The sequence below is a fragment of the Narcine bancroftii genome, chromosome 14 (genome assembly GCF_036971445.1).
Source record: "Narcine bancroftii isolate sNarBan1 chromosome 14, sNarBan1.hap1, whole genome shotgun sequence".
NCBI classification, from domain to species: Eukaryota; Metazoa; Chordata; class Chondrichthyes; order Torpediniformes; family Narcinidae; genus Narcine; species Narcine bancroftii.
In genome coordinates, this window is record NC_091482.1 from 11,678,100 (window position 1) to 11,704,753 (window position 26,654).

Consider the following 26,654-nt stretch of genomic DNA (forward strand, 5'->3'; position numbering starts at 1 on the left):
TGAAGTGCGTTGGCAGGCGCTGGGGAAGATAATTGTAGTTGGCACAATCTGATCAGTGAAATCCACCTTCAGTGGAGGATTTTGTAATTACTGATTAACTCTTTAAAGTCCAGACTTGGAGTGTGACCCAGGAGTTAACACTGAAGCTCTTCAGCCATGGTTTGAAAAGATCTTGGTGTCGGCACTTGGGAGAGAGGATCGAAGAACAGTTTTGAGCTCACTCCAAGCAAAGGAGATTTCAAGGCATGCGGAAGTGACAAACATAAAATAGTTGGAGTCCACAAAACAATGAGGGAGATGTTAGACATTTGTCAGCACAGTTTATGTTTTGGGTCTAAAGATACAGGGGAATATGAGGGAAAGTTTTACAGGTGCAGAGGTCATGATTATCGGATCGCCTGTCAGGAGTTTGTCCGTTCTTCCCGTGTCTGCGCGGGTTTCCTCCAGGTGCTTCAGTTCCCTCCCACCCTTCAAAATGTACTAGTGTTGTAGGTTAAATGGGCGGCACAGGCTCATGGGCTGGAAGGGCCTGTTACTGGGCTGTATGTCTAAAGGAATTCTTGACACATCATGTAATAATCACAATGGCACCTATTCTTAGCTCACAAATCGTCTGGCATTTCACAAAAATGCCTGGTGTATGTTGCTAAATAGTGCGCATTAGAGGAGACTGGATTTAAATCCCAGTCTATTCTAAGTTAGGAGATATTAACAGATATAAGGACACAGAAATGCTGGAGGAACTTGGCAGATCTTGCAGCGTCCAGGGGAGGTTCAACGTTTCGGGCCTGAGCCCCTCTTCAAGGTGTGAGTAAAAAGCAGACAGGCATCTGAATACAAGGTTGGAGAGGGAAGGACGGGCAGGGGAGGGGCACAGACCAACAGACAAAAGGTGTTAATTGGATATGGATGGAATGCAGGAGAGAGGAAAGGCACTTGCTGAGATGTTACAATTGATCTCCAGCCGAAGGGGGGGAAAAAATTGCTTTACTTCAATGGCTCTTTGCTGTCGCGTCATGTTTAAGTTTGGAGAAAATTAGGAGTTGGACATTTGATACATCTTTTAAATTTGAGGAAGTGTGGTGACCGTTTCTTTCATATTTCCGTATAGTTTAAGAATCATAATTTTATACTGGATTCTCTTCCAGTTCCTGATGGTAAATTTGGTTTTAACCAGGAAATGCTTTGTTTTCCTCCTTCCAGAATGTAGGGCCCCATCCCTCTTTCATTTTTGTAGATAAATTAAAGGGGATCTTGCAATGAAAAAAATTTTCTCTAATTTCTTTTGGTTTTACAAGAGAAGAAATTTATGGTTAATATCTATTTGTTAGATACTAATATGTTCTTTTTTTTATACACTTATAAATACATAAATGTAATGCAATTCTTTATATATACTTGATATCACTCAATGAACAGATTGAAATAGAAATATTGCTTAATGGTTTATTATTAACAAAGGAGCATTTAGTTCACTCATTTTCAGGAAAACACTGTACATGAGCCTAACCTTTTATCCAGAATTCCGAAAACCGGCACATTTTTCAGTTAATATCCCATCATAAATTCTCAGTTTTTGGAGGGAGACCCCCCCACCGGTCCCTGTTGTTCCCGTCCCCGCCCCTGTGTGCACCCTCTCTCACCTTCAGTGGAAAGCTGATTCTTGGCCCCCCCAGCACCAGGTGGCGGCTGGCTGAATGTGAGAGCAATGGCTGTCTTCCTTACCCATAATCCCCCATGTAGCTGGAACCGCTCTTGTGCTCTGGCTCCTGTACTTTTAATCAGTTCAATGGTTTGTCTTTGCCATTACTTTTTTGCTCCAGGCTCTTTTAAACTTCAGCACCTGGGTAGCCCTCCTGGGACACGGGTGCAATTACTGGGGCAAAGGTGCTGGAAGCACCCTTCAAATCGCAGGGGGATGGACCCATTAAATCACCAACCCGGGGATTTAAGGAGGATACCCCCCCCCCCCCCCGCAATGAAGCATCACATACTCACTGCTGGATATTCTGATGCTGGCTGCCCGATGACGCATGCACACAAGCGCTGATGTCACCGGAATAAGCAGGTCGGCCATTTTAATTTTCAAATCGCCTGTGGACATGATCGAGGTACGTTTAACTGGGTTCCCTGACTACCTCTGAGGGAGGTCAGGGATCCGGATGGATTCTGTCGGGGTTGACCTGTTAACCCCATTTTACACGGCACTTTGAAAGGGCCTTCTGTCACTGCCTGTGCTTTGCAGAGAGCTCAAATGTATTCTGGTTTCCCTAGACTTTTCTGCTAAGTTTTCCTTTTAATCTTGGTAAATATTTGATAAACTTTTGACCAGGAATGCCACCAATTAACACTTCACTGTACAATATAAATAGCAGACCAGGGAGTAGAGGAAACGTCAGTATTTTCTTCCACTTCTCAGCTCATGCTTATTAGAATACAGTAAAAATCCCCAATATCCAGCACCCACAGGGATCATGGATTTCACAAAGCAAATTTTCTGGTTGACTGAGACTCACTCTTGCAATGCATGAAGAATAGACAGTTTAAGAGTCAAATAAGACAGTGCAAAATATAAAGTAATTTGAAGAAAAAATCAGTATTGTAGTCTTTAATTTTATAAAGTTCACTTTAATCAGGTAGTTCACGTAACATTTTAATTTGAACCCGAGCCGCTACGCTAACCGGGCCACCAAAATAATTAACCTGCTCTGCCCCCAAGTTTACAGATATAGCTTTAGTAATGTACTTAATAATATATTAATAAGATAAAGACACTTACCAGGCAGGGATAGGGAGACACTTTGCGAGAGTCACCCCAGCGGCTAGCGGTATCGGCTGGCCAGCACCACCATTTTATTCAAACTCAACGTTATTCAAACAGCTGCTGTGGGCGGGACAGTTGCGGGGCACTCCGCTGGATGAGTATTTGCTCCCAATGCCATGTGGCTTGCTTTGGACATTTACAATTTTAAACTTTTATTTTAAAACTTTATTTACATGGATTCTTATTTATCTTTAAATTTATTTATTTATTTCTGATTTTTTTTTTAATTTTAAATTTCTGGTTAATTTAATGCTGGATAATGTATTTGTATGTTTATTCAGAACACGTTACATCGTCAACAATTTAGCATCCAATGGAGAAGCCTTGACCAGACTGTCCCAGGTTTGATGACGATGTTATATGAGTTCGCTGATTGAATTGGACTGGCATTAAGTGAAGGAATATTGACAAGATTGCTTTACAATAATGCCTGGTGGATAATACTGTGGAGGGGGTAGTGGGATGGGGGTTATGGTGGAGTTTGTATCTGTGGGCATGGGGTTAAGGTCAGAGTGCATATGAGAAGGATGAGTGTGTGAATTGTATGGGCCACAGGGTGTTTCTTTCCACTTACATATCACTTTAAGTACTCCCTGTGCCATCGGTGCTCTGTGATTAGTAAGCGATTGATTTAAGGTGGTATGCGAGCGGAAAGAAAAAGTTTGGGAACCACTGGTGCAGGTGTAAGGACTGTGAAAGTGTGATCTGATGTGTGTAGGACATTGCTTGAGAACAACAACATGCTTGGCTATCTGGCTTCCATCTCCCCACTCTTGGTTTATGATTCTCCAGAAAAAAACTTGGTGAGGGAAATCAATCAGCTCGTTGAATGATGTAACGAAAACAACCTCAAGGAAAACCAAGGAGATGATTGTAGACTTCAGGAGAAAGTCAAGGGAACATCACCCAGTCCTCATCGAGAGCTCAATAGTCGAGAGGGTCAAGAACTTCAAATTCCTGGGTGTCAACATCTCCGAGGATCTGTCCTGGAGCCTCAATGTTGATGGAATCACAAAGAAGGCTCGCCAATGTCTGAGAAGGTTCAGTATGAAACCGAGAACTCTCAAGAAGTTTCCACAGGTGTACCATGGAGAGTACTCTGGCTGGTTGCATCACTGCCTGGAACGGAGACGCCAAAACTCAGGACAAGAATAAGCTCCAGGCACCAGACTTCACTCCATCGAGGACATCTACATGAGGCGGTGTCCTAAAAAAGCAGCCTCTATCTTCAAGGATCCCCATCACCCAGGCCGTGCCCTCTCCACTCTGCTATCATTGGTGCAAAGGTACAGGAACCTAAAGTCGAGCACTCAGCGGCACAAGGACAGCTTCTTTCCCGCTGCCATCAGATTCCTGAATAATCAATGAACCAAAGGCACTGCCTCACTTTTCGTCCACTATAATTGTTACTTTTTTAAATTTATAATAATGTTGTAAGATGATTATAATATGAATGTTTGCACTTTGATGCTGCCCGAATTTTATAATTTGCTCTTGTGATTCTGATTCTGAAAGCAAATTTTCTAGAATATATCTTGCCGGAAAGATCTCATCTTTTGTGGGTTAATTTTTGTTGGTCCCTCTTAGAGGAAATTAGTTCTCAAAATCTCAGACAAATGGTTTAGTGTAATTCAATCCTAAACCCCATAAGCAACTTGTCCTCTAAGACACAGGAGATGTGGGGGGAGAGAAAGAACAAAGATTTGCACGGCTTTGGGAGTTAATTGTCCTCAACTTTTGCTTCTGATTTTTGAACGAAAGCCTTGGGGAAGGATTACCTTAGTTAAAAAGACTAGGCTTAAAATGCCACTATATTTAGCACCACTCTTCTCCCATTGCAATAAGTGATGGAAGTATTTATCCTTTTCACTTTGTTGCTCAGAATCATGAAGAAAGCTGATGCCATTTTATTTTCGCCGTGGTCTTTTCCGTGGTGGGCCTTGTGCTCTGCAATATCGTTGCCTGCAGCTGAGTGAACATTGTTGATGCCTGTAACTGATGTCACAACGTAAATTCCTCTCTTCACATTCTCTTTTTTTTAAATTTTTTTATTTTTCACACCATAAATCACATTAGCCATGATATACACTATTTCTTTTTCACACATATACAGTGACTTTTTCTCCCCCCCCCCCCCTCCCAAGCCACCCCCCCACCCCCCCCTCTCATCCATTTTAGGTATACAATCTAGGTTACATTAAGCCAGTCATACAATGTTGTCATTCAACAAAATTACACCAGAAATTCTACTGAGTCCATTCTTTTCTTTCCTTCTCCTTCCATCAACTTAGGTAATGTTTGTCCCCGGTAGGTTTTCGCTATTGTATTTAATGTAAGGCTCCTATACTTGTTCGAATATTTCAATATTATTTCTTAACCTATATGTTATTTTTTCTAATGGAATACATTTATTCATTTAAATTTAGTAGTTTCTTCCTTTTTAATTTGGTTATGTATTCCATTAATATTTAAAGACATATAGTTCAACGTAGCCCTTTTATATTTTGTTTATCTTCTCTTTCCGTTTTTCCATCATTACCTTTCCTCCTTTTCCATTTCTGTTTTCTTATTTTCAACTCTTTATAAGACAACATTTCTACAACATCCAACATTTTCCTTATTCTCCTATTTCTATCTTATTTATCCCCAATCTCCCCTTCACCTCCTGAGTTGTCCTTTATCCCTTGTCGGACAACCACATCTCCCCTCTCCATTTGGATTTGCGAATCCACTCGCAAGCGTCAACTGATTTTGCAGTGTTCTCTTCACATTCTCAGCGATTAATAGCCCCATGGTCACCCAAGAACTTTGACGTGCATAGCTGGTGAGAGATGCAATGACCAGATTGCTTTTAGAAACATTGCATGGAAATATCCATGTGGAATAAAATGTTTAACAATATATTACTAAAACTTTCTTTGGCTTGGCTTCGCGGACGAAGATTTATGGAGGGGTATGTCCACGTCTGCTGCAGGCTTGTTGGTGACTGACAAGTCCGATGCGGGACAGGCAGGCACGGTTGCAAGGGAAAATTGGTTGGTTGGGGTTGGGTGTTGGGTTTTTCCTCCTTTGTCTTTTGTCAGTGAGGTGGGCTCTGCGGTCTTCTTCAAAGGAGGTTGCTGCCCGCCAAACTGTGAGGCGCCAAGATGCACGGTTGGAGGCGAGATCAGCCCACTGGCGGTGGTCAATGTGGCAGGCACCAAGAGATTTCTTTAGGCAGTCCTTGTACCTCTTCTTTGGTGCACCTCTGTCTCGGTGGCCAGTGGAGAGCTCGCCATATAACACAAGCTTAGGAAGGCGATGGTCCTCCATTCTGGAGACGTGACCCACCCAGCGCAGTGGATTCGATGCTTGGGGACTCTGCCAGCTCGAGTACTTCGATGTTGGTGATGAAGTCATTCCAATGAATGTTACAAAGGTAGAAAAGGATGAATTGCAAAGACAGGTCATACAGGATTTTCGCTTTCTCTGAGTACAGGATGATTGAAGAGAGGTTTTCACAAAGGTGACCATTCACTCCACATCGTTTATCCTCTAAAACCTATTTATTGACTACCCAGTCTGGTTCTACTCCAGAAACAAAGACAGGATCCCTCTTGTCTTCGCCAACCACCCAACCAGCCTCTGCATCCAACATATTCTCCTCCGCCATCTGCTATGTGATCCCACCACTAGTCACATGTTCCCCTTTCCGCCTTATGCAGGGTCTGCTCCCTCCGTGACTCCCTTGTCCACTCCTCCCGCCCCACCAATTGTCCCCTTGGCACCTACCCATGTGACCGCAGGAGATGCTCCACTTGCGCCAACACCTCCTCCTCCCTCACCACCAATTGGGGCCCAAAACAGTCCTTCCAAGCAAAGCAACATTTCACTTGTGAATCTGCAGGGGTTCACCTGCTGCATCCGGTGCTCCCGTTGTGGTTTCCTCTACATCGGAGAGATTCTGCGCAGTCTGGAAGATCACTTTGTTGGGCACCTTGGCTCATGGACAATATTCTGTGTCACCCAGCTGGGAAAATTATCCTACAATCCCATATGGTTTTTTGAAGGGTGTTCATAGGTAATGGGTCCTTTTCTAATGGGTTTAGGGACATCGACTCGAGCTGGAATTATGCCTGATTTGCAGTCTTTAATAATATTATCAATAATGATTCTAGTAGGATCAAACCGGGGGTGTAGGTTAATGGGATGTAAATCGGGGGGCATGGACTCTTGGGCCGAAATGGCCTGTAAGTCTAAATTAAAAATAATTAATAAAAAAACAAGTGAAGCTCTTATCAAATATACTTATATCCAATGAACCCACTTAAAACTGCCCAGATGGCTTACGCAATGCTTGTACATCGCATTCCTAGAGAGCAGCATCAAGCAAATCTAATATAAAATTATCAGTGAAGGTTTCCTAATTGCAGTCAGAATAGTTTGTAGCTACTGTTCCACCACATCAATAAATGCATGGTCCTCTTCTCCCTGCGTGCACACTCACCAGCTGCCCCCTTTCTGCTCACCATTTTTTGGACATTCTCCACCATGAGGGAGTAATCTTTATTGGATAGCCTTCATTTCCTTATCTCGCTTTGAAATGCATTACATTCTCCTCTCATAGCCCCTTTATGTTTCTCAGACGTCCTGGCAGTAGTCCAGCCACGAAAATTCCACATGCACACACCATCCCACACTGAAGTGCTGAGCTCTCTCTGCCTGGATTTTAATTAACCCCGCCGCTTCCACAACCTATTCTCCGCCTACTGCCCATCATTTGCATCTGCCCGATCATTCTCAACGCCTTTTCTCTCGAGACTTGATTATGCGTTCTGATGCTGCAGTGTCGTCAGTGGGGAGAGGGGTCAGCTCAGCGACCTTGGTGGGGGGGGAGGGGGGCGGTGCGGTGCTTGAGGAAGTGGGGATTTTTTCAGGTGAAACATTTTTGGTTGGGAGAAAAACCTTCTGCATTTTGAATATCTACCGACTTGGTATTTAATACCTCATAGAGGAGCCACTTCCAGCCTATAAAATCTGATTATCACGTAATTGCACTTTGAAACATAAGTATGTTCAAGTTTATCATCTGAGTGTAGATGTACAACTCGACGAAACAACGTTTCTGTGGATCACGATGTACACACAATACATAGCACATAATAATCACATATATTATAGATATAAAGTAAAGCCCCTGTTATCCGGAATTCAACCAAGCAGCAGCCTCAAGCAACTGACAAAAAAAAAATCGCAGATAGCTAAAGATAACGGGTTTAAAACTGAGACACTTCGCCGTTAATTTGGCATTCATGCAACCTGCAATCTCAAGCAACCGGAAAATGCACTTATCCAGCATCTAACAATCTGCATAGCTGCCGGATGCCAGGGATTTTATTGTACCTAGACACATTTTTCAGAAGAATTTACTCATTGCATACATTTAGCAGTGTTTTTCAACCATGGAGAAAACCTACAAAGGACCATGTTCTCCCTAAATATTGATCACAGCCTCCTGACCGACTGTTTAACTCCTTCCAGGCATCTAGTCTTCATCTTGACCACCATTTCCCACCATGAGCCTTTGCCTTTACCCTCTGCCATCACACCCTGCAATATCCAACCTCAAAGCCTGGCCTCCCCACCTCTACTGCCTCTCCGTTCCTGTGCTCTGCTGTAGTCCTGAACAGTTTATCTTCACACACTCGAAAGGCCTTTTCAAACTGCCATGTAAAATGGGGTTGACCGTGTAAATTACATAGTCAGCGACCCAGGTACATGGCAATTTGAAAGGGTCCAACCGGGTCAACCCAGTCAGAACTCAACTGGATCCCTGACCTACCTCAGTGGCGGTCAGGGAACCCAGTAAAATGTACCTGGGCATCCTTCTCTATCGAATTCAAAGGGGAAATGGCCGACCTGGTTATTCTGGTGAAGTCAGCGCTTGCGTGCGTATGTCATAGGGAAGCCCCTGGCTGAAGTTCCACTGCTGGGAAGGGGGGAAAGTGGTTGCTGCTGTGATCGCGGGAAGGCCACGATGTGCCGCTGCCATAAACGCTGCTCCGGTTCACGGTGATGGCTCAATGCAAGAGCAAGGGCTGCCTTCCTTGCCCATGACCCCCCCCCCCCACGCTGCATTCCAGCACCATGGGGGATTATGGGTAAGGAAGATGGCCACTGCTCCCACACTCCCGCATTGAGCCATCGCCACGCATCGGAGCGGCAGCAACCACTCCTCTCCCCCTGTTCATGGCAGCGGCATGTCACTGGGTGGGGGGGGGGGGCTCGACTGATGGTGGTTGGGGGGGGTTAGCATGACAATGATTTTTACATAAGGGCTTCTTTCAGGGTGGTAGTTAAAACCCTTAATTTACTAATACTAGCACTGTTTTTGGAACACAGGGTGTCAGAAGCAAAGCTGAAACAGTTTTGATGATGTCATTAACCAATGCTTCAGGAATACACAGTTGCATGGTACATTTTGGGAAACCACTGCCTTGGGTTATCGAATCCTGAAAAGAACTATGTTTTCTTAAGGTGTTTCTGCATTGAGACTGCATTAGAAGTTCGAGATGCACGGCATTGCAGAAATAGAAGCCACTGATTAAATATCACAGACGGGGTGACGGTTCATTGGGTAGTTCATCCCCATTAGTAGTGACAACGTGCTGTACGTTACTTCCAAAATGTATTGAATTAACGTACTGACTGACAGCTGGAACCTCCGGTGAGTGCGATACGCGTCACTTGCCGCATCATCACGGGGGGTTGGGGGGGGGCGGAATCCCCCTTAAATCGCCATTTATCAGGTAGGGCTGGCTGATATTTGAAATCCTGCACCCACAACCCAGTAATTGCACCGGGGTCCCAGAAGGGCTGCAATTTGAAAGCACCTAATGCTATCAACAGGCCTTTCTGGTGTACTGTTAACCCTTTGGACTCTGGCCATTTTTAACCTTACATAATATATACTCTTGATTGGGTCAAGTAAACTACAGTACAAACACTAGTATGGACCAGCTGATGGTTGGATATAAAACCAGACTTGGAAAACAGGCATATGAAGTATATGCGCTTGTTGGTAATGCCTGAAAACATAGACATGGAGTCCAAAGGGTTAAAGCAGCGGCCCCATTATTCAGCTCCACAAAGAAGGCTCTTTGTGATCAAAGCCCACAGTTTATCTGTGCTTAACTGCTTCTAAAGCCTATATATTACCAAGGTGTGTTTATGGACAGGGTTCACAAGCAGTGATCTAACTAAGGCTTTGCATAACTGCCGCAAAATCTCTTCCCTTTCTTTTCCAGCCCTCGACCAACACTGTTCAGTACTCCATTAGCCTTTTCACTCAGATTTTTTTTTGACTGACCATCTTTGGGCTGGATCTTTAAATTTCTTTTTCATCTGCTGTTCCTAACTCTGCAATATTTAAATAATTATTTTATAATCAATGGCCTCACACTGCCAGAGTTTCACCTACACACTTAATTTACTAATTATTTTGATTTTACTTTTGTTTCTAGTCTAAATTAATCACTGAACCACTGCTGCAGGCAAATTTAGTTTTTCGTCAAATCTCTGTCTTTAACAAGTGCAAGTTTATTATGATCATCCAGTTGTATAAGTACAACTGGACGAAACAGCGTTTCTCCGGTCCTTCGTGTAAAATCAGGCAAACACATTCAGGCATACCTCAATTTACAAAAGTAGAGCGTTCCTCTGAAACCTTTCGTAAGCCGAAATGGTGTAAAGCAAAGACCCGTTCACTACCATTGAAGGCGATTTTCGTAAAAGCAAAAACCCATTCAACTACCTTTCGGAAAGCGAATATGGGTTTCTTCATAAGAGCGAATTTGTGTTAAGTGAGTATTTGTAAAGAGGGGTATGTATACTGTTAGGTCTGCTTTGTTCATGAATGAGTGAGACAAACACCAGACTGAGTCGAAATCAGGGTTCTTTGTTCTTTATTACCGGATTGTAACACTTGCGACTAACAATGTTAGTCGGAGAATGCATTCTGCCGTTATCAGCAAAATGGTGATTTTTTATACCCTTGGATACATGCTTAGAACATCATCATATCATTACTTGTCCAATGACTAAAACTGTTGCTATCCTTTCCCTGCTAGCTTCCTGCCTCTCAATCCATCAATGTCTCTCTTATCTTGTAAGTACAAGGATGCATTCACATCTTGTTACAGCCCTGTACAGGGTAACTCCTTACACATTCCCATCTCATGATGTTTTACCTTACAATACCCCTTCTGAGACCGTGGTGCAGCCAGTCAGCACATCTTCCAGCACACCGCTGGAGAAATTTGCCAGGGTTTCTGGTGCCATGCCAAACCTCTGCAAAATCCTGAGGAAATAGAGGCACTGATGTACCTTCTTCACATAAATGGGTATTACGGTTAGCAGGAATATGTGGGTCACAGAGCCTGTGTCTGCATTGTATAACTTTGATTCAATCACTCCCAAGAGTCATATCGCTATTAAGACTCCTACAGGGAGTGTCTCTGAGGCGCATCTGTTCCCATCTTCCATTCCCCTTGCTGAAATGCCAAGCTTCCATCCGTTGTTCTACTTAATAATAAATACATTAATCCAAAATACAAAGACGTGAGCCATATTTTGCTTTTGGTCCTTTCTTCTTTGGCTTGGCTTCGCGGACGAAGATTTATGGAGGGGGTAAAAGTCCACGTCAGCTGCAGGCTCGATTGTGGCTGACAAGTCCAATGCGGGACAGGCAGACACGGTTGCAGTGGTTGCAGGGGAAAATTGGTTGGTTGGGGTTGGGTGTTGGGTTTTTCTGGTCCTTAGTTCAGTGGTAATCTTCATCTTGGCTCTTAACAACCAGTGAGGTTAAAAATCTTGCATAAAGCACGGGCATCCTGTAAACAATTCCCATATATACGCCATCACTTATTTATTTTCCTATCATAGAAATTCTATGAGCAGTGTCATGGGAGATCTGATTTCTTTGGCTTCCCCTATACTAATTTATTAACACAGGCTGGATTTCTGCAACTTATTCAATATTGGAACAGATTTCTGTTAACACTCTTTCATAAAATAGTTCAATGTTGACATTGCAGGAGGAGTCACGACATTGCAAATGCTAACTGATCTGGAAAGAATTGAAGGTCAGATTTAACTTTGATAATTATTAAAAATGTACGTGATATGGATTAAACTATCACAAAAAAAAAGAATTAAATTTATTGCAATTGCATTGAAAGTTCCTCTATATAAGTATTGCCAAGGATTTGAAATGTTGAGGGAGGCTGACGAGCAAAATGAGTTCTTTCAGTAAAAAGCACAATGTAACTTCAAACCAGTCAAAGTTAGGCTTGCTCTGCCCGAGGGTGGCATGTACCTGTCCTCGGCGAATCATCGTGCTCTGATCGCTGGTGTTTCTGATGCTTACATTGCCAATGGGAATTCATGCAGGGTGTCCTACATTTTTTTTTAACCAGAAGCCTCTCCTATTATGTTTCAGGGGCTGATGCCAAACAAATTCACACTTTGTAAACTGTGCTATCCCACAGAAACAATTATACAAGCAAAAGGGAAAAGTGAAATATTAACACAAAGGATACTGACTTTCAGAGGTACAGCTTAATGATTATATATAATGAAATTTTTAATTTAATTAAATTTGTAAAGGTATCCTGTTTAAATATTGTCTATGTCACTAATTATACATAGCGTTAAACCAAGAGTGGACTTTACGTCCATGCACTTCCTCTCCTGTTTGGAAGACCCATTATCACTCCATATTCTTTGATTTAAAAGTTCTCATGCTTGTTTTCAGAAGTCCAAGTTATCTAATTCATTTGCTATTTCTGTAATCGCATCCAGAATCACAACTCCCCTAAAATATCTGACCTCCGTCAATCCACGTTTTTGTTGTCCTGAATTTAATGGGCTCCATCTTTGGCCATGTCTTCACTCGGCAAAAGACAACATAATTTTTATGGGCTATGCAGGGGCATGGTAATTAAGTGCCACTGCTTCACGGCTCAAGGAGTCTGGGTTCAATCCAATGTGATCGGTGTGGAGTTTACATGTTCTCCCTGTGATTGTATGGTTTTCCTTTGGGTGTCTTAGTTTCCTGCCACATCCCAAATGTCGAATAATTGGATAATTATAAGTAAGTGGCAAAAGAATCAAAGGAGAAACTCGATGGACATGTCAAATGTAGGCCTACAAAACAACAGGGATGGGAAATAATGTTAGAAGGGACAGTTGGGATTTCTCTGTTGGGAGCTGGCATGGAGCTGATGGGCAGAATGGTCTCCTCTGATGTGATCACCAGCTTTTTTTTTAATCCCTCCCCACTCCACTTTCCAGGAAGATATTATTTTGTCCTGAACTTACTAGTTCTGCCCCAAATGAGATTTTTCATTCATGACCTTAAATGTTGAATGACTGTACTGTTTTATTGGGGTCGTTCTTGCGGCAGAATCCTATCTCTATATTTCCGTCATTTCCAGTCATATTTGTTGAAAAATAATTAGGAATAGATTTATTGAAGTATCTCTCCTTGGTCTGTGTATGCTGAATCCAATTGCAGGAACTGAATAAATTGTATTTAGACATGCAGCACGGTAACAGGCCCTTCCAGCCCACCAGGTTGTGCCATCCAAATAACCAATTAACCTGCAACCTCCGTATGTGTTTGAAGGGTGGGAGGAAACCCATACAGACACGGAAAGACAACACCAGATTTGAACCCAGGTCGCTGTTACCATAATGGCGTTGTGCTCACTGCCACATTAACCATGTAATTTTAATTTTAAAGAAAAATTTAGATGGACAACATGGTAACAAGCCCTGTGCCCCCCAATTACACCCAATCAACCTACAACTCCCCCTCCCCCACCCCGGTAGGCTTTAAAGGGTGGGAGGAAACCGGAGACCCCAGGGGAAACCCACACAGACACGGGGAGAAAGTACAAACTCCTCACAGACAGAGTTGGATTCGAAACTTGCTCCTAATGTTGCCGGCCACTACCCTAACTGTGCTGCCAAAATCTTGTTGGGAAAATCTGTTGAATTCAAAAGAATATTCTGATTCTGGGCAGTGGCCCCTAGCCAAACATGGCAATCCCAGACAAATTGTCTTTAAATGAACAAAGAGATAGACTGAGATTAGTATTTCAATGTCTTCATTAACTTCTCACTCAAGCTCTGGATATGGTGCAGTGAGAAGTGTTCTTCCACAAGCAGTCTCGCAGGACAACTCTAACTTGGATACAACCTGACAAAGTAGAGGAGCAAGGGCAAAATTACTGAGTACAGTGTTACAACGAAAAAGATCGGTTGGTGCGGAGAGAGAGCCCTGGTGTCTGGTGCATTCAGGGACCTGATGGCTGTGGGGAACAAACTGCCTTTAAGCCTGTGGAGGTTACAAAAGAAGTCTGCAGATGTTGGAGAGCTGCAACCATGCTCAAAAGTGCTGCAGGAACTCAGCAGGTCATGTTATTCGGAAAAATCCCTGGAATCTGGAATTCATTCATCCGGCAACCTAAGCAACTGGCAAAAGAAATATATTGAGGGAATAAATAAATAAATAGATATATATTGCTTAAAATTAAATAAACATTGAAATAAAAGGTTAAAATTGCTTCAAATTGCCTGGCCCGCTGGAAAAACAATCTCAGGGTTGTATGTGTTGTCACGTCTGTTCTCTGACAATAGATCTGAATCTAAAATCGTAAGAGTAACCATGTCTGCGTGGGTTTCCTCCCACAATTCCAAAACATACTGGGGGGGGGGGTGGTGTAGGTTAATGGGGTGGAAATTGGGCGGCATGGACTCGTGGGCCGAAATGGTCCGTAACCGTGCTGCACGTCTAAATTAAAAAAAAATTCTCCGAAGCAACTCACAACCCCGAAGATGGGAGCAAATATTCAACCAGTGCAGCGCCCTGGTCGTGTCCTGCCTGCAGCAAAATAAAGTGGCGGTGCCCTCCCAAAATGTCTCCCTATCCACCTGCCTAGTAAGAGTCTTTATCTTTATTAGTATTAAGTACGTCAGTAAGGCTTTATCTGTAAACATGGTGGAGAGGCTGTTAATTATAATGGTGGTACGGTTAGGGTAGCAGTTAGTGCCACACTGTTACAGCGCCAGTGACTGGGGTTCGAATTTAAATTTAATTTTGTATGTTATGGGAATGACCTGATGAAAGTGAACTTTACATAATAAAGAATGACAATGTAGATTTTTTTCAAATTACTTTATATTTTGCCCTGTCTTTTGTCTTTCAAACTGTTTATTCTTAATAGTTAGGCATTGTAAGAGTGAGTCTCAGGCAACTGGAAAAGTCGCGTATCTGGCATCCACAATCCCTGTAGGTGCCCGATACCGGGGATTTTACAATATCTAAAGAAAGCAGTGGGCATTCGGCGTTTTGAGCCTGAGCACTTCATCAGGGAGGTGCAGATGCTATGCAAAGGTTGTCTTAGGCCCGGGCATGCTTAGCCGGGATAGATGCAGAAAGGCTATAAAAACAACTCACATATCCATAATCTTAAAATGCCAGATGGCCTGCTCCTGCCCCCATTTCTTCGATACCTCTTCATTTTCATACTTGGCTGATTGGATTGTATAAAAGCAGTAGTTGATGAGGCTGTGGTTCGGTGTAAATTACAGCTTGAACTGGGCTGAGGAACAACACAAATGATTCAGAGCACGACGTTAGACTTCCAGCCAATTACTGGTGTATTGGAAATGTCAATGTTACAAGCAAAATGATGCAGGTCTTGGAAAAAAAACAATTGTCATACACATCTCACACTGAAGTTATGACAAGCAAAAGCTTTAATGCGTTTGAACTGTGGTGATTGGTTTTCAAGGGGACTTGGAAAGCCTGTTCAGGAAGCATAAAAGAGCAGCACGTTATTACACATAATAATTGTTTGTGGTCTTCGAGATCAATCATGGGCTCATATAGCAAGCAATCATGTAACAGGACTCAGCAGATAAAGAGCCTTTTTGATATGAAAACGAAAGAATAGGAAATGCTGGACATATGTAGTAAAAGCTAAAAATGCTGGAAGCACACAACAGGTCAGACAACATTGGTGGGAAGAGAAACAGAGTTAATGTTTCAGCCTAAAGTCCGGACAGGAAAGATCAAATCAAGTTTATTGTCATCTGATTGCCCAAGTACAACCTAATGAAACGACATTCTCCAGTCCTCAGTGCGAAAACACGTGGACACACAATTAGGCATAGCACACATATAGACAAACAATACACATATGAGAGTCTCGGATGGTTAGTGTGAGCGGTTCCTTTGGTCGTTCAGCATTCTCACTGCCCACGGGAAGAATCTGTTCCTCAGTCTGGTGGTGCTGGCTCTGATACTCCTGCAGGGCCGGCACCAAGGTGGGGGAGGAGCACTGCCTCCCCGAATGAGGTATTGTGATCCACCCCCACCCGCAGAGCTAGCGTCACTAGTCGCCACACGCTATAAACTGCGTGTTTGTCTTTTACGTCGGTGGGAAGGGGAAGTGTGATGGGGGCGCACAGAGGAGGTTCGTGATAGGCAGGTCGGCACCACCACCCCTCCCTCCCGCTGAGCGAATTTTCGAATGACATTGTTCCCCCTCCAACCCCCCCTCCCGCCACCGATCCTGCACTCCCCGATGGGAGCAGCTGAAAGATGCGGTATGTGGGGTGGAAGATTTTGCACGCCCTCTTCAGACGACGACCCCGGTAGATCACATTGATGGTGGGGAGGGAGACTCCATTGATCCTCTCTGCCACTCATGGTTCTGTGGATTGACCTCCGATCCATTTCTCTGCAACAACCGTACCACACTGTGACACAGCCGGCCAGGACACTCTTGATAGAGATCCTGTAGAGCTTTCCTATATGTCAGACTGGGTCAGTGTCAAAGTCTCAGGCTTAATGATACCGACAGGCCATATTTATCCAACATCTTTAAGACAGTAAAATATCCCTTCTTCATGATGTAATCAAATAAAATTTCCCAAAGAGTCATTTGAAGATACATATATTAAAGCAGACAATAGGTTTTAAGTGGCCTCTCAGAGTTGGAAGGTGAGGTGGAGAGTTTTAATTACGTTTTCCATCTGAAGAGATGGCTGCCAATGGCAGAATAAATAAAGCTCGGGAGGCTAAGGAGGTCACAACTGGAGGAGTGCATTGGTGCTGCAGGGTTAGAAGTAATTAAAATGATGGGGGTGGGGGTGGGGGCGGGGGGGGGGGGGAAATGCCTGTATTGCGTGCTGGTATAACCAAGTGGATTGGCATTGAGAACGTAGGGGAACATTTCAACAGTGATAAGCTTGGGACGCGGGTGGTGGGCACGTGTGCATGGCCAGAGTGTTGTGGCCCTGGGGTATGGAGTTGTTGGCAGGGGGTTTGGATTTTGTTACAGGCACGGAAAGGAGCTGGTGGACACCAACTCTAGAATGCAGAATCTAAAGTCGAGGTGGCAGGACCGAGCTCCCTTCTGATGGATGCCCAAAGATCTCGTGGTCTATTAGCCAGAGTTTATTCCTCAATATGAATTATTTCCATTTTAACACCAAAAAACGTATTTCATTGACTGTGTCAAACATTATAATGTTTTAACTCTGGGCAATGGTAAAATTATGAAATAAATCAGAAAATCTTCCAAGCCTATTAAAAACTCATAATGCTGCAAGTCCTCAAAAGACCCAGCTCTACTGATGCAGAGATTGTCAGAGCGAACAGGCACAGCAAAAATGAACTGATGTCTCACTGCACCAGAGACCCAGTGTAATCCTAACCCCAGCTGTCGTATTTGTGGGGTTCGCCCATCTTCCCTGTGACCTGCGTGGGTTTCCTCTGGCTGCTCTGACTTCCTCCCGTCCTCAGTAAGTTAATTGGCCATTGCAAATTGACCCAGGTGTGTGGATGAGTAGTGGGATCCGGGGCAGGGGGGGGGGGGGGGTGGGGGTTCCCATGAGCCAGTCTCCAGCGAGCTGCAGCCTGCGCAGCTCCCCGACCGCAAATACCCCACAGCCTGAGCCCTTTGCCGGTCCGCTGCCGTGGTCACCATCTTGTAGGGTAATCTCCTCTGCTTCTCCTTCTCAATGGAGTGTACTCTCCCCGTTTCTGATGCTCTGGCACCAGTCCGCTGCTCCTCAGAGCCTTCAACCAGTCCGCTGCTCCTCAGAGCCTTCAACCCCTTGTGGCTACAGAATGATAGGCACCATCATTCTGGGCACAGATGTAGTTGCAGGATATTAGTTTAAAAACACCGTTGGCTCCTTTAATTAATGCCTGTATGGAGTTCCCCCCACCACATTAGCACTGGGCAGTTGAACCCTTCGGAGCAACGCTGGGTCTCTGTTCTTCCATTCATACTGTCAGTGCTGCCATTTTTCTATAACAACAAAACAGTTTACATTAAATTACCACAATATTCCATGAGAGATACTAAATACAAAGGCTCAGTAAATAAATATACACAGTTACCGTTAGTGCCAAAAAAAAGTGACGTTTTGATGGTCTCGGAGTAGTTTACGGTTAGAGACATTCAGGGAGGTTCAAGAGCCTGATAGATGTTGGGGAACTAAAGGCTGTTCTTTGATGTAGAGGGGCCAAACTTCAGACTCTGAACCTTCTGCCTGAAGGTAGCTGCGAGAAGAGGTTGTGACTGGGGTCCTGGGGTTTCTTTGTGATGTTACTTTGTTGTACTGTGCATCAATGAAACCGCTCACTTGATTTGCAAGTGAAATCAGACTCATTTGGAACTTTTTCGATAACTGTATTCCACCTCTTCCTTCCATCTCACATCTCAAACATACACGGTTGGCGTAATGGTTAGAGCAACGCCTGCAACCAGGGTTCAAATCCCGCGCTGTCTGTAAGGAGTTTGTGCGTTCCCCTCGTATCTGTGTGGGTTTTCTCCAGTTTCCTCCCACCCTTCAAAATGTACCAGGGGCGTGGGCCATAATGACCTGTTACTGTGCTGTCTGTCTAAATGTAAAAAAAATAATTTGAAAGATTTAATGACATCACATACAACCCTGAGTTTCTTTTTCCTGTGGTTGAGGCAGAATTACCACTAATTGGTAGTGCAAAAAAAACCTGTACACAACATACATGTAAACAAATAAAGAAATGTAAACAAATTGACTGTGCAATACAGAGAGGAAATTTAAAAGAAAATCAATCAATTGCAAGAGCCCTTAAATTAGTCCCTGATTAAGTTTGTTGTTGAGGAGTCTGATGGTGGAGGGGGTAGCAGCTGTTCCTGAACCTGGTGGTGCGAATCTTGTGGCACCAATAACTCTTTCCTGATGGCAGCAGTGAGAACAGAGCGTGTGCTGGGTGGTGTGGATCCTTGATGATTGCTGCTGCTCTCCGACGGCAGTGTTCCCTGTAGATGTTCTCTATAACGGGAAGGGTTTTGCTTGTGATGTCCTGGGCTGGGTCCACTACTTTTTGTGGGGCTTTACACTCAGGGTCATTGGTGTCCCCGTAATGCAGCCGGTCAGCACATTTTCCACCACACATCTGTAGAAATCTGCCAGGGATTCTGATGTCATAACAAACCTCCGCAAACTCATGAAGAAGTAGAGGAGCTGGCGTGATATCTTCACAATGGGTCCAGGAAAGATTTTCCGAGATAGTGACTCCCAAGAACTTAAATTGGCTCACCCTCTCCACCCCTGATCCCCCAGTGATCAGTGGATTGTATTCCTCTGGCTTTCCTTCCCTGAAGTCATCAATCAGCTCCTTGTTTTTGGTGGCATGGAGTGCGAGGTGGTTGTTGTTCCGCCAAGTTTTCAATCTCCATTGCTGTGACCAGTGATAATTCTAAGAGAGCAGCAAGGTTCATTGAGGTAGTGCTGGCAGGAGAAATGCTAATCTGACCATTTTGCTGCTTATCACCTGCGACTATTATTGGAGAAGCTGTTCACAGGTCATTTTCCTGCAACATCATGTTGCAAATCATGGTACAATTCATCTTTCTCACTGACGTTTGACCAAAGGAAATGCTTCAGCTTCTTTTCATTCACTCAGCCAGGGCTCCTGTTACAATTCTACCGTGCTGTTAACATCCAACAATAAATCATTCATCTGCCTTGTCTCAGCAGGACCTCTGACCATGTTTTCTGGGAGCTTCCAATCTATTGTGGGAAATGAGATGCAGGAGAATCCTATAAGATTCTAGATTCAAGGTGTTTTGTTTACTGTCATGCAATGAAACAGATAAAGTAATACTACACAAAATTTCTTTTAGTCAGACAAAGATTCGCCGTCAGCAGAAATTGCCTGGTGCTCCTTGCAGTCAGTTCAGCTTGCAAGGCACAAATGACCGGGACAATATTCCCTCTGAAATATGGATTGGCTTTAAAAAAATGTCTGATGAGGCAAGGTTAGCAGAGCTGGGGCTTTTTTCTTTGGAGCGAAGAAGGGTGAGTGGTGACTTAATAGAGGTCTACAAGATTCTGAGAGGCATAGATAAGGTAGACAGTCAGCAGGTTTTCCCCAGGGTGAGAGTAGCAAACACCAGAGGACGTCTGTACAAAGTGAAGGGACGAAAGTTTATGGGAGTCATCAGGTTCACTCAGAGAGTTGTGAGGTCCTGGAATACATTGCCAGGGATTGAGGTGGAAGCTGGAACAATTGGGGAATTTACGAGGCACATGGAGGAAAGAAAAATGGAGAGTTATGAGGTAGGGAGGATTTCGTTTTTTTTTTGGTAGGCGTACAAACGAGCCTGCAGCTGACGTGGACATTTACCCCTCCATAAATCTTCGTCCGCGAAGCCAAGCCAAAGAAGAAGACAAGGGTCAGTACAACATCATGGGGAAAGGGCCTGTACTGTGCTGTAATGTTCTGTAATGTTCAAAGGGCTTGTAATGTTCTGTAATGGCCTGCAATGTGCTGTAATGTTCTATATCCTATGAATTGTCAGAGTTAGGTTTTCAACATAGAATTGCCAGGGATGGAGGTGGAGGCTGGTCTCAAGGGACATTTAAAAGATTTTTAGATAGTCACATGGATGAAAGAAAAATGGAGGGTTCTGGGTGTGAGGTAGGGAAATAGGATTATATAGGTCAGCATGATATCGTGGGCTGAAGGGCCTGTACTATGCTGTGATGATCATTGAAAATGGAACAGCACAGCACAATACACCTTACATAAAAGGCCCAATATGAAGTGATTTTCCTTGAAGATCATTCTTCTTTAAAACGATGCAAATTAATGGGCAATTTGCGAGTCGCGCTCCATCACAACTGCCAGGTCTCAGTGGTGAGGGGGAGGTAAGGCTGCACATTTCATGTACCAGGCAGGCTGGCAGAGCAGCCACTTGTGGCCTGAAATGCTCATGACCATACCCATCACTGTGATTGACTGTGTGGGCAATGTAGAAGAAGACTTCCCTTCTCTCCGTGGGCTTTCTCGACATCTCCCGCTGTCTCAGATGGGCAGCCAATGTTCTAAAGGTCCCATCAAACACCTTGACACACTCTCCTCTCCCTCCTCCTGTCTGGAAGAAGGCAAAGATGTGAAATGATGCACCAAAGGGCTTAAGGACAGTTTCTTCCCCACTACCGTCAGGCACCTGAATGAACTCCCAATGGGCCTGCTGTTTTAAGCTCTGTAAATGTGCTCTTTACATGGCTGTATGAAATGTTAGAGATATCCTGATGCTCTGTTTCCAGAAGAATTCTTCTCAGGAGGTATTTTGTGGAAAAGTTTAAACTTAGAGGGAGACAAAGTCTAAATACAATGGGCTGAATGGGTTAAAAGTAAAACTGTGAGTACACATTAGGGATGGATTTGAACTTGAATTTCAATGTAAATTATTAAGTTGTAAAATGCAGATGTAATATACGTGCTAAATATATTAGCAATCTGGGGACAATAATTGTTGCTTTAATCCTGTCACCCCTTTAAGGACTGTGTCATACGACTAACCTTTCTATAATGTTTTTTTTTACACAGCCACTGTGTTCCAGGAAATTATTCCCAGTTTCCTGGAATTAAGTCAGTGTAAAAAAAATCCGAACAGGAATAAAGATTCATTCCTGTCCCGATATTTTATCTCTTCGACCCTGAGTAAATTTCCCAGAATGCCTGCAATCTAAAGTTAACTGCGGGCACTCTGTGAACAATGGACTAATGAATAGCAAGTCCTGCCACTTTAATTAATGAACTTCCGGAATGCTGTCTAAACCCGAGTAAGGAAACGGAGATTTAGAGTTTTGGTCGGTTCGGGTATGAACGACCAATGCCGAGACCGCTGAAATTCTTCAGACCGGTAAAATCAAGCAATAGCTATCTAAAAACATATACGTTGCAAAGGAATTTCATGTTGAAAGTTCGAAAGGTAACCTATTTGTTAGAAAGCAACACAAGAATGTGGACAGGTAATATCAGCACCTTTGCTAAAACATTATCATTGATGATGCAAAAAAAGCCACAGCAAATGCTGGAAATACTCAGCAGGTTAGCAGTGGCTGTTGAGAGGGACAGGGTTCATGCCTCAGGTAAATGAACTTTCAGCGGAACAAGTTTGAAAATGTAGAACTGGACGTGTCTGAGAGAGGTTGGAGACCAAAGAGGATGTATGACAGAAGAGGTAGTGGTGACGGTTGCTAGAGGAACGGTATCCATTTTCCATGAACATTAACTGTAAACATTGGATTCAACAATTACAGATAACCAGTCCTTCAAGTTTATGACCAAACTGGTCAGTTCTGATGAAAGGCCATCAATCTGTTTGCAGCACTGACTTACCTTCTTTGTCCTTCATATTCTTTCCCCCAGATGGTCCTTAAAAACATGAATACCACCACCTGTGGATACTCTCAGAGAATCTTAAATATTTAGAGGATCTCTCATACCACCAAAGCTGGAAAATTAGGCCCTGATAGAGAGCAGGTCCCTTGATGACATATCCTGCCTGACCTGCGTTCTCTTTTATTGCCGTTTTTTGCAACATCTGCAGTGTCTTGTATCTCACAGACTCTTCATTGCTTATTTTTTCTTCTTTCTTCTGTCTTTATGTGTCTCCTTTAATTTGCAACTCATCCAGAAAATGAGCTGTGATGGCCCCCTTCTCAACCTACATCACCATCTTTGGTGTCACTGTTACACTTTGGCTCCATCCCATCACAGACATTTGTTTGCCCTTGCCAACTCTCCCACTTCCCTTATATGCTGACGATGTGGAGTTCATTCTCTCTCAGCGTGACTTCACGTGTTTTCGGTCAGTGCTGTGGGTTTTTTTTAAACCTTCATCTGAAAATATGTTGATTGCCCCCTATAAATTATTCTCATTGGCCTTGAACCTCCCCTTCCTACCCTTAACCATGAACTTCTCTGGGTCCACAAAAAGACCTGCACTATTTAATTTACAGATCACACGGTCGCAGGCCCTTCCGGCCCAATTATACCCCTTGGCATATTAACCAACTAACTTCACACATCTTTAGAATGTGGGAGGAAAGCAAAGCACCCAGAGGAAATCCGGAATTCAAGCAACCGGCAGTCTCAAGCACCCGTCAAACAAAAATCAATGGGTTACAAAAAAATGGTTTAAAATTGCCACGCCTTGCCATTAGTTGGTCAATTATTCAGCACACAACTAGAAAATTCACTTATCTGGCATCTACCAATCCCCATAGGTTACAGATACCAGGGGGGTTTGCAGTAGTTTATTGGCGAAGCAGGCTCCCAGAGGAAGAGTGGGCAGTTTTTGCCTCAGTTCATATGTTCAGTGGAGACACAATGCCAAACTCCTGATGGCCTTGCTCCCACTGGAATGGAGATACCATTCAGACCATTTGGTTGGACAGCTTACCCTGCCTTACTGGGTCTCCTTCATTCCAGTCACACTGTCCCTTCTGTAGACAGCAATTATATCATAACTTGTCCAGTCTTTGCTTCCTGGGGCACCACATCTTCTTCGACCTGTGCTTTTGTCTTGGGCCCAAGTTTCTTGTGTCTCAGCAATAATAACGATTCACTTTCTGCCATGTTTGCAATTGGCTTATAATTAAAGGAGGCATGCAATGCTCATTTGTTTGCCTTATGTATAGCATGTATATTTCATTTTTAATGTATTATTATGTGGCAATACAATAGAAGTCCAAAATTCCGAATGCCAGAAATCTGGACTGCCCGAGAAACCGGACCTCGAAAACTCTCAAACTTTAAAAAAATTTAGCTGGCACCTGTGGGCATGCATGGGTAAGCGTGCACGGGTAAGCGTGCCACCTGTGGGCGTGCACGGGTAAGTGTGCACGGGTAAGTGTGCCACCTGTGGGCATGCATGGGTAAGCGTGCACGGGTAAGCGTGCCACCTGTGGGCGTGCACGGGTAAGTGTGCACGGGTAAGCGTGCCACCTGTGGGCATGCATGGGTAAGCGTGCACGGGTAAGCGTGCCACCTGTGGGCATGCACGGGTAAGTGTGCACGGGTAAGCGTGCCACCTGTGGGCGTGCATGGGTAAGTGTGCACGGGTAAGCGTGCCACCTGTGGGCATGCACGGGTAAGCGTGCCACCTGTGGGCGTGCACGGGTAAGCGTGCACGGGTAAGCGCGCCACCTGTGGGCGTGCATGGGTAAGCGTGCACGGGTAAGCGTGCCACCTGTGGGCATGCATGGATAAGTGTGCATGGGTAAGCATGCCACCTGTGGGCATGCATGGGTAAGTGTGCACGGGTAAGCGTGCCACCTGTGGGCGTGCACGGGTAAGCATGCACGGGTAAGCGTGCCACCTGTGGGCATGCACGGGTAAACGTGCACGGGTAAGCATGCCACCTGTGGGCATGCATGGGTAAGTGTGCACGGGTAAGCGTGCCACCTGTGGGCATGCATGGGTAAGCATGCCACCTGTGGGCATGCATGGGTAAGTGTGCACGGGTAAGCGTGCCACCTGTGGGCGTGCACGGGTAAGCGCCACAGATGCACAGCAACAACAAGCAACCATGCTTGTAGTCTTTATTTTTCTTTAAAACTGTTTGTTTTGATAAATGAAGCATGCTGCATTTTGTTAGCGAATAAGCTATCAAAATTTACCTGTTCGTCTCTTCTTTGTTCCTCCTTAAATTTGAATTTTAAAAGTATTGCCCGAGAATCCTGACTGACCCAAACCTCGAGCAGTCTGGATTTGAGGACTTCTACTGCATAAGGAACCTTTGAAGTGTACAGTACATTCATTAAAGTACATACATTTTTTTCCTATGTAATAGCGAAAGAAACTGGAAGCCCATCTGTGGGTTTCCAGCATCAACAATGTGACTTGGGGGTCATGCGTCTGTAAATTTTATTTTGGGGTTGTAAGCCAGAAAATAAACAATATGTATGATAAGAAAATTCTTGCACTTACATGCTTTATTGTGACCCGCTGCAGGTTCAATCATTCAACTGTTTGAGGAGAGGGACTGTCTATTTGACAAAGTAAATCTCGTTCTTTTATTGTCAGCCACTCACACAAACAGCCTTCAAGCACTTGTTCGGGGCTGGAGTCGGAGATCTATCACTTTGCCCTCGAATATTATGACCCATATTTGACCCCCCGCCTACTTTACGAAACTCACAAGGATCCAGTCACATCTGTGTTGTTCGCTCTTTAATTTATTTGAGTTCCCAGCGATTGAGCCAGACCTTGGCGATGAGTGTATCTATCTGGCATCAAGTGTGATCTTTGAACTCCAATCACTTCTCTTAAAAGTCAAAAGACATTTTAATACTGACAAGAAAATGTGCACTGACTCTGATTGTTTAGTTTTGTTTGAACTGAGCTATGAAACGAGATGACATTCCAAGAAAGGATTAGTCTTCACCTTTGGTTCTACAAAATTACAGATTCAGCTAATTTTGTCTGATCTCAGACTGATCTGCCTAACCTTTGGAAATGCTTGTCAAAATCTAAGGAGACAAGATGTCAACTGGGTTTAATTATGTACCGACAAAGTTTGCCTCTGGTCTTGCCTCAGTTCATTACGTGAAGTGAATGGGAAGATAGGCAGCAGGAGAGGCCTGGATTCTTGCGCATTACATGCCTGTGCTTTGTGTGGCCATAATTGGCATCACAGTGTCTGACACTGACTGTTACTGCTTTCACATCCCAGTTGGAGCCTGTATCAGGAATGCCAGCAAGTGATTTCACAAATGAAAACATTGCTTTTATTATTCCTGTTATTTCAAGACTCTTAGCATTGTGCTAAAGAGTAAAATTTGTGACTGGAACAGTAGCGCTAAATCTTTGATGTGGTTGTTGAAAATTAAATAATTTTAACTTGATGCTGGAATAACACTGCAATATCGCACGACCAGAGTCTTGTACTCGCTTCCAAATTGTGGACCTCTTGAATATCCACATTTTCACAGTGGAATGTGATAGTCAGTCAGATGCTGTTCTCATAATGGACTTGGTGCTATTGATCAGAGGATGCTTTTCTCACCTTGTAGCAGGAACAGCTCCTTCTTCAAGAATGGTAACTTGCCAAAAAACCCAGAGATCTTCCTCTTAAGTAATATAAGAAACAAAGAATTTGGACTCGATTTGGATGGAGCACAAAAAAGATTTGTTAGGATAGCCCTAGCTGTAGCAAAAAAATGTATTATGTCAACCTGGAAATTAGAAGATAACTTGAGAATACAACAATGGTATATAGAAATGAATAAATGTATTCCATTAGAAAAAGTAACCTATAATTTAAGAAATAACATCACAATATTCGAACAAATATGGGAGCCATACATGAAACACAATAGAGAAATCCTACATGGACTTCCACCACCTAAAATGACAGAAGGAGAAGATAATGAAAAGAACTGACTCAGTAAAATTTCTTGTTTATTTTTATTAAGTGACGAC

At 43.8% G+C, this 26,654-nt stretch overlaps 1 protein-coding gene across 3 annotated transcripts in view; it reads left to right on the plus strand.

Moving 5' to 3' along the window:
- The first annotated feature begins 700 nt into the window (after window positions 1–700).
- nek8 (NIMA-related kinase 8) overlaps window positions 701–26,654 on the plus strand; it is an 89,822-nt gene continuing 63,868 nt past the window's right edge. Inside the window, exon 1 of one of the 3 annotated variants that reach the window (XM_069911203.1) lies at window positions 701–805. In XM_069911203.1, the coding sequence (XP_069767304.1) occupies window positions 732–805 (74 nt within the window). In that variant the 5' untranslated portion in view covers window positions 701–731. The remainder of the gene's footprint in view (window positions 806–26,654) is intronic. The other 2 variants (XM_069911204.1, XM_069911206.1) reach the window with 2 other exon arrangements.